This window comes from Motacilla alba, chromosome 13 (genome assembly GCF_015832195.1).
Source record: "Motacilla alba alba isolate MOTALB_02 chromosome 13, Motacilla_alba_V1.0_pri, whole genome shotgun sequence".
Classification (NCBI taxonomy): Eukaryota; Metazoa; Chordata; class Aves; order Passeriformes; family Motacillidae; genus Motacilla; species Motacilla alba.
The window spans coordinates 2,164,302-2,173,223 of NC_052028.1; the positions used below are offsets into that span (position 1 = coordinate 2,164,302).

The following is an 8,922-nucleotide window of genomic DNA, read 5'->3' on the forward strand; positions in this document are numbered from 1 at the left end:
TCTCACGCTACCTCAAGCACGTGTGCTGTCGAGAACACAGCTGATAGTGACAACGCAAACTTCCATTTCTTTACCATGCAATACAATAGAGGAGCAGAGCGAATACTGGCGAGATGACCGGAATTCAACAACCTGCACTCACAAAAACAAAAGGTCTCAACCACAGAATCTCCAGCAGAGAATTGCTCAAATCCTGCTAGAAGGTTCACCAAACGTAACACTGAGATCCGAATCCTACGTCCACCCCGCCACAGCAAGAGGTACCAGCCATCGCACACGGAGGCTATGCCTTACTTGTCAGAGTATTGCGCTAGTCAGGACAGAGTCACCAGGGGAAAAGAGGACAGGGAAGAACCACGAGGAAGCGTCACGGACGGAACTCGACCGAAGAAACTCACCGAGGGAGGGGCGGGATCCGAGGGCAGGGCGCCGGCAGGGTCCTCGTCCCCGAGCAGCGGCGCGGGCTCGTCGGGCGGCGGCCGGGCCGGGAGGGTGTCGCAGCAGGCGGCGGCCGAGAGGCGCAGCTGGCTCTTGCGCGAGTCGGCCGTGAGCGACACGTCGTGCGAGTAGGACTGCAGGAAGGCGCGCACGCCGTCGATGCCCACGAAGTGCGACACGGGCACGCCGCGCAAGGCGCCGCCGTCCGGCGGCAGCAGCTGGCGGCGGTGGCAGCGGCGCAGGCGCAGCGCCAGCAGCAGCAGCAGGAAGGCCACGAAGAGGCACGACACGGCGGCCACGGCCAGCACGAGCCAGCGCGTCAGGCTGGCGGCCGGCTCGCCCGGCGCCGCCGCCTCGTCGGCCGCGCTGCCCAGCTCGGCCAGCAGCTCGGCCACGCTCTCGGCCAGCACCACGCTCAGCGTGGCCGTGGCCGACAGCGCCGGCCGCCCGTGGTCCCGCACCAGCACCACCAGGCTGTGGCGCGCCGCGTCGCGGGCCAGCGGCGAGCGCGCCGTGCGCACCTCGCCGCTGTGCAGCCCCACGCGGAACAGCCCCGGCTCCGTGGCCTTGGCCAGCTCGTAGGACAGCCACGCGTTCTGCCCCGCGTCCGCGTCCACCGCCACCACCCTTGGCCACCAGCGCGCCGGCCTCCGAGCGCCGCGGCGCCAGCTCCACGCCCGACCACGCGGCGCCCGAGCCCAGCGCCGCGGCCGCCGGCGGGTACAGCACCTGCGGCGCGTTGTCGTTCTCGTCCAGCACCTCCAGCCGCACCGACACGTTGCTGCCGAGCGCCGGCGCGCCGCCGTCCTCCGCACGCACCCACAGCTGCAGCTCGCGCAGCTGCTCGTAGTCCAAGGAGCGCAGCGCGTACAGCGCGCCCGTCTCCGCCTGCACCGACACGTACGACGACAGCGGCGCGCCCCGCACCCCCGCCCCCTCCGCCAGCCGGTAGCGCACGCGCGCGTTCTGCCCCCAGTCCGCGTCCGTGGCGCGCACCGTCAGCACCAGCGCGCCCGCCGCGTTGTTCTCCGCCAGCCGCGCGCTGTAGCGCTCCTCCGCGAACACCGGCGCGTTGTCGTTCACGTCCAGCACCCGCAGCGCCAGCACCGCGCTGCTCTGCAGCGCCGGCCGCCCGCCGTCGGCCGCCCGCACCGTCACGTTGTACTCCGACACCTGCTCCCGGTCCAGCTCTCCCGCTGTCACCACACGGAAGTAATCTTCATAGGACTTCTCCAGCCGGAACGGGACGCCCCCTTCCAGGGAACAGCGCACCTCCCCATTCGCCCCGGAGTCCCGGTCCTGCACGTGCAGCAGGGCGACCACCGTCCCTGACGGAACGTCCTCGGAAATCTCACTTAGTGCCGATCTCACAGAAATCACCGGCACATTATCGTTTATGTCTGTGACGCTGATCGTGACTTTGGCAGTATCGAAGAGCTGGCCACCGTCCCGTGCCTGCACCTCCAGTTCGTAAGAACCGCCTTCCTCAAAGTCCAGTGCTCGCAACAGCGTGATCGCGCCTGTTTCAGAGTCCAGATAGAAGATATTCGATGCCACGTCCGACACTTTTTTCAACGAGTATTTCACGTGTCCATTCTGCCCCTCGTCGGCGTCGGTGGCCGTGACGGTGACGAGGATGGAGCCCACGGGCACGTCCTCGGGCACACGCACCGTGTACTCCGCCTGGCTGAACACCGGCGCGTTGTCGTTCGCGTCCAGCACGGTCACGCGGATCCGAGCCGTGCCCGTCCGAGCCGGATCGCCGCCGTCCATCGCCCGCAGCACCAGCTCGTGAAACGCCGCCTCCTCCCGGTCCAGCGCCTTCGCCAGCACCAGCTCGGGACGCTGATCGCCGCCGGGGCCCGCCTGCACGGCCAGCGAGAAGTGCTCGTCACCGCTCAGCTCGTAGCTCTGCAGGGAATTCCGGCCCGAGTCCGGGTCGTGTGCCTCGGCCAGGGGAAACCGCGACCCCGGGGCTGTCGTCTCGCTCATTCTTTCTTCCATCTCAATTTCCTTGAAGTTGGGTGCGTTGTCGTTAATGTCCGTGATTTCCACTTCGATGCCGTAAACCTGCATTTCTCCCTCCACTATCAGCTCACAGCGCAGCACGCATTTCTCCACCAGCCGGCACAGCTGCTCCCTGTCGATCCTCTCCGCCGTCACTAAATGTCCCGTCTTCCCGTGCAAAGCGAAATACTTCGTCCTACCTTCAGAGACAATTTGAAAGCCGCGATCTCGGATCTCCGGCAGCTGCAGCCCCAGGTCCTTGGCCACGTCGCCCACGAAGGAGCCCTTGGGCATCTCCTCGGGCACCGAGTAGCGCAGCTGCCCCCACGCCGCCTCCCACGCTGCCAGCAGCACGGCCCAGAGCAGAGCTCGCTGCCGCCGGCCCCAGCGCCTCCCCGCCGCGCACATCGCCGCCGCGGCACCGCCGGCACCGCAACACCGCCGATCCAATCCCGCTGCCGCTCAATGCTCTCAGCTCCTGCACCGTGCGCAGCTGCCGCTGCCTCCGCCTGGCTGCACAATGGACCGGCACCGCGGGGACGATCGCGGACCGCACGTTCGGACAGGGAACGAGCGAGCGAGCGACTGAGCCGCTCCGCAGCGGGCGGGGCTGCGGCGCTCCGAGCTCCCTCTCGCTCCTCTCGGTCAACAGCGGCGCCCGCAGCCTCCTCCCGGCACTGCAGGCACCGAGCGCTGCCCGGCGCTGCGATCCTGCCCGGCCCACGGGCAGCTCGCGGGGCGGGACATAACCGATAAGAAGACATCGCTTTTCGTCCAGCGCGGACCTCCTGCTTCGGCTTTTTTACAGTTGATCTCTGGTGTCATCCTCCGCCGGGGACGACGTGAAAGATGTAACATTCCGCCTGTGACTATGCTAGTGCTACCGCGCGGGAAAATGTCTTCATCATGACCTCATAACATGAATGAAACTATCTCCGAGTGTGACGTCTGGGGTATCAAGTTTTTTATTGCATACGTCCGAAAGCGCAAACTCCTCCACCAATTCCAGTTTTTATACCAGTCGTGCTTGCAGAACATTCAGCGGATGAAAATAGTGTTATAGAATACGAAAACTACTCATGAACAGTCAATGTTCAAATTGGTCACCGAATTGGTCAAATTGGTCACTGCAGGGAAGGTCGTTGCAATCTTGAGCCTGCACATCACAAACTACTCTTAATAAAAGTGCGTTATTCCCCGTTCTCCAAAAACAACTTGGCAATTTTTCATTACAATTTTACTCAATGTAGGCATGACAATGCTCACTCTGATGACTTAATACTTGCGTATTAAGTCAAGTACCGGCATGACCTAGACGATAATGGAACTAAGTCGGGCACGGAGTTCGGGTACTTAGCAGGCAATAAATACAGAGCTGGCCCCACCAACAAAGAGCTTTTTTGAAATCCTTAATTAACCCGACTCAATAGTGTAAGCATTCCCACAGCAGCCTTCCCTCAAAATAAGAGCTTTGGTCCACCTATCAGAAGATCCAAACACACAGCTTCGACGAAAAAATGTCGGGAAGGGACACTATCCACACCAAGCCCGTCATGTGCATCTCATTCTACACAATAAAGATCCACCTTCCGCCTTAATAACAAGTAACAAATTAAAAAAAAAAAAAAAATTTTCCTAAAGAAAAAAATTCAGCTAAATCAGAATGAGTCACGAAGGCAAATGTGCTTCAAAACTGCCGAACGGCAAGAAGTGCCCGCTGAGCCTACCAGTCTTACATCAGATGAGGCAGCAATTACCCGTTCGCAAAACTTTATGCAAAAGGAACATGAGAAGGGATTATTTCACGGCATCATGAAATAAAATGAAACCACTAACAGATTCAGGGAAGAAAAATAACGCAAGAGCTCACGGCCACCAGCACGCCGTTATATAAAGGCGCAGAACGAAAGAATTCACTTTACAGACCTGCGGTGCATCCGAGCCGGCCGGCGGCTCTCCCGTCAGGGCGCTGCTGCTCAGGCTCGGCTTGTCGCAGGCATCGCCGCCCAGAAGCTCCTCCGCCGACAGGATGGGCACCGGCGGCGGCGGCCAAGCGGCCTCGGGCAGGGCGCGGGCCGGCGGCGCCACGCACAGGTTGTAGGAGTAGGGCAAGGTGCCCTCGCAGAAGTCGGCCGGGAAGGCGGCGCCGGCCAGCGAGAAGCGCTGCGCGCCCAGGCAGCGCAGCACGGCGGGCGGCCCGGCCCGGCGCAGCCGCGCCAGCACGGCCAGCGCCACGCTCAGCACCAAGAGCGCCGACAGCAGCGCCAGCGCCAGCACCAGGTAGAACTGCAGCTCGGCCGCCGCCGCCGCCTCGGCGCCCGCCGGCCGCTCGCTCAGCTCCGGCAGCGCCTCCTGCAAGCTCTCGGCCAGCACCACGTGCAGCGTGGCCGTGGCCGACAGCGCCGGCTGCCCGTGGTCCTTCACCACGGCCACCACACGCTGCTTGGCCGCGTCCCGCTCGGACACGGCGCGCGCCGTGCGCACCTCGCCGCTGTGCAGCCCCACGCGGAACAGCGCCGGCTCCGACGCCGCCACCAGCTCGTACGACAGCCACGCGTTGCGCCCCGCGTCCGCGTCCACCGCCACCACCTTGGCCACCAGGTAGCCGGCCTCGGCCGAGCGCGGCACCACCTCGAAAGGCGCCGCCGCCCCTCCCGCCGCCTCTCCCGCCGCCGCCGCCGCCGCCGCCGGCCACAGCACCCTGGGCGCGTTGTCGTTGCGGTCCAGCACGAAGACGCGCACCGTGGCCGTGGAGCTGCGCGCCGGCGAGCCGCCGTCCTGCGCCCGCACGGCCACCGCGAACTCGCGGCACCGCTCGTAGTCCAAGGAGCGCTGCGCGTACAGCGCGCCGCTCCGCGCCTCCACCGACACGAGCGGCGCCGCGCCCGCCGCGCCCGCGCTGCCGCCCGCCAGCCAGTAGCTCACGCGCCCGTTGGCGCCCGCGTCCGCGTCCCGCGCCTGCACGCGCAGCACCAGCGCGCCCGCCGCGTTGTTCTCCGCCACGTACGCGCTGTACGCCGCCTCCTCGAACACCGGCGCGTTGTCGTTCACGTCCGACACCTCCAGCACCAGCTCCCTGCTGCTCCGCAGCGCCGGCCTGCCCCGGTCCCGGGCCACCACCGTCACGCGGTGCTCGCACGCCTGCTCGCGGTCCAGCGCGCTCGCCGTCACCACCTTGTACGAGCCGCCCGACGACGCCACAAGCGACAGCGGCGCCTCGCCCGACAGCTCGCACCACACCTGACCGTTCTCGCCCGAGTCCCTGTCCCGCACTTTCAGCAGGGCCACCACAGTGCCGACCGGCGCGTCCTCAGGCACGGGACTCGACAGTGACAGAATGGTGATTTCGGGCGGGTTGTCATTCTCGTCCATGATGTCTATCTGCACTTTACAATGTGACACTAAACCGCCACCATCCTTCGCCTCCAGGTCGAATATGTATTTACTCTTCTCCTCGAAATCGAGGGGACCGGTCGTCCTTATCTCTCCGCTATCGCTGTCGACAGTGAACAACGAACTGATGCTGCCGTGGACGTTGCTAAATGAGTAGGAGACTCGCCCGTTGGAGCCTGTGTCCGCATCTGTCGCCCGTACCCGCAGCACGAGCGACCCCGCTGGCAAATTCTCTGCCACTCGCGCCTCGTAGACGCTTTTGCTGAACACGGGCGGGTTATCATTTAGGTCCGTCACATTGATCAGAATCTGGACAGTCCCGGATCTCGCGGGGTCCCCGCCGTCCACTGCCGTCAACACCAGTTCAAAGGAACTCTGCTTCTCTCGGTCCAAGGCTCTGTCCAGCACCAATTCCGGCTGCTTACTCCCCTCAGAGCTCTCCTTTAAGGCCAGAGAGAAGGACGGGTTGCTGGAGAGATGGTACATCAACAGTGAGTTCATTCCCACATCAGCGTCTTGTGCCCTCTCCAGTGGAAAACGAGCACCGGGAAGAGTCCATTCACCAATCTCGAGAGCCAGTACAGCTTTGCTGAACACCGGGGAATTGTCATTCACGTCCTCGATCGCCACATCGACTTGGAAAATGTTCAGCGGGTTGTGCACCAGCGCCTCGAAGCTGACGGAGCAGGTCGCCGAGTCGCCGCACATCTCCTCCCGGTCCAGCCTCTCGTTCACGTACAGGTTCCCGTTCTCCTCATTCACCGTGAAGTATTGCTTCTCGTCGCTCAGCCGCAGCTTGCGCGCCGGCAGCTCGTCGGCGCTGAGCCCCAGGTCCCGCGCCAGCGGCCCCACGAGCGAGCCTCTGCCCAGCTCCTCGGCGATGGCGTAGCGGACCCGCTCGGCCGCCGCCCGGCAGCACACGCACAGCAGCACCGCGGCCAGCAGCGCTCGCCCGCCGCCCGGCCCGCGCCTCTGCCGCCGCCTCCCCGCCATTCTCTGCCCGCCGCGCTCGCCGCGCTCCTGCCTCCTGCCGCCGCCCCGCCGCTCTTCCAGCCGCTCTCGCCGCCCGCGGCCGACACCGCCGAAAGGCACCGAGCTCGGCGCGCCGCCTCTCGCCGCCTCTCGCCGCCTCTCGCTGCTGCGGCCGCTGCCGCTGCCGCTGTGGCCGGCGCCGGGCGAGCGAGCAGCCTGCGGGGGCAGGACGCTGCGGCGGCGGCGGCGGCGGCTCCAGCGCCGCTCGGCGGCGGCCAACAGCGACACCCGGAGGCGCCGCCGCGCCGCTGCAGCCGCCCGATGGCCGCGCTCGGCGGGGCCCGGCTTTGGGCGCGGCTCAGCGGCTGCACCGGCCCCGGGGCCGCTCCCCGCTGCCAACCGCCCGCGCAGAAGAACTTCCGTAACTCCACTACAAGGCGTTTCAATCCGAGATGCCTGTCGAGTGCCTTTAGAGCATTCTTTTCAGTCACATTCTACTGTCAGAAGGAGGTATGCATGGCAGGGCGGTACAGAATGGAATTCAGCCACTCTTAATAAAATAATGGTCCATTAACACCACCAATAACAGACCATATAGGGAAGACTTCATGAGCTTTTCCACACCTTTCCTGAATTTTCCTTTCATTATCTGGGTGGAATTATTTCGAGAAACGATCAGCCTAAATCAATATAATCATCCCCTCTGCCAAGATAGCAGAAAAAACATTTACTCTTTTCTTTCAGACTCATTAAAGTTGTTTCGTCTGCATCTCTATTTCTGAGCGCCTAACAATGGAAAGTGCAAAGCAACCCTGAGTCCTTCATAGAGCCAAAAAATATTTGCAGTTTCCAACTTAAACTTTTTTCTAAAGGCCATTTGTTCCACAGCTCTGACAGGAGCAGGAACACTTCCTGATAGACTTGAATGTTGGAGGAACTCCCAAAACTTCTCTGGGCAATATCTTCCATTTCCTCACAAGCCACACTGAAAAGCTTTCTCCTAATCAAAACATCCCTTCTTTTACTTAAAACATTGCTCTGCTGTTCTAGAATAACTAGCCCAGGTAAACAGAGTTCTGTCCACATTTCCTATATGCTTATTCATAAACTGAAACAGCACAAACAAACGTTGAGAAGTCTACAAAAAGGTATCCATTCTCCATGCTTGAAGACCTAAGCTCCTTCAGTCCTTCTGCATAACAGAAATGTTCCAGCCCTCGTGCCACTCTCGTGATCCTTCTGAGAACTCTGGCCTGTCCATTGGGATATTGGCCCAACACCTGCACACAGTCTACGCTCTCACAAAAAGAGTTCAGAGGCGGGGAAGGACCTCCCTCGACCTCCTGTGCAGAGTGCATGTCATGCACTGCAGGACACTCTTGGAGGGAGCAGCAGGTGCCCATGGGCAGCTCATGTCCCACCTTAGCACCCACCAATCACCCAAAGCGCTTCTCTGCAAAGCTCTTCCCGATCCCCCACTCTCTCTGGAAACTGGGGATTGCCCCAGCCCCGTGCAGCACCTGGCACTTTGATCCATTCCATGATGCTTGCACGGGGCCCCTTCTCCAGCCTGTCCCTGGCTGCCATCTCTGCCCTCCCGAGAATCAGCTCCAGTCGGTGTCAGCCGCCAGCTGCCTGAAGGTGACTCAATGCCATCGGCCACCAAGCTGCGGAACAGAACTGGGCCCAGTCAGGCCCTGGAGGGACAGCACAAGTCACTGCTCTCCACCTGGACACGCAGCCACCGTCTGTAACTCTCTGCAGGTGCCTCTCCAGCCTGCTCCGCAGCCATCTCACAGCCTCCAGCTGATTGCCCAGCATGTTCCCCTGGGCCATGGCCTGGGGGACACTGCACACCTTCTCCCACTGGCCCCTGCTCTGCGCGTGGCAATCTGGGCTGGGCTGGGCGGCCACTCTGCCCTTTGATGACTCCAGCAGAGATGATTCTGCATTTTACAGCACAGACCAAATGTTCCTGGCTGAGCACACCAGGAGTGCTCATGAAACCCTTCCTCTGCACAGCTGCAACATCACAGGTGTGAGTGGGAGCTGCACCTGCACTCGGGCAGCTGGCACAGAGGAGACCTTCCACATGGGATCAGACACCCTGAG

At 62.5% G+C, this 8,922-nt stretch overlaps 2 protein-coding genes and 1 pseudogene across 2 annotated transcripts in view; all 3 read right to left on the reverse strand.

Annotated features, from left to right (window-relative positions):
* The window catches only part of LOC119706728, a 19,429-nt pseudogene extending 16,037 nt beyond the window's left edge, over positions 1-3,392 (reverse strand).
* The window catches only part of LOC119706656 (protocadherin gamma-A6-like), a 206,834-nt gene that overhangs the window by 148,784 nt on the left and 49,128 nt on the right, over positions 1-8,922 (reverse strand). The window lies entirely within an intron of this gene.
* Positions 4,312-6,865, reverse strand: LOC119706642 (protocadherin gamma-B5-like). The gene has a single exon (XM_038150558.1). The coding sequence runs from the start codon at positions 6,829-6,831 to the stop codon at positions 4,312-4,314; it is 2,520 nt and encodes an 839-aa protein (XP_038006486.1). The 5' UTR covers positions 6,832-6,865.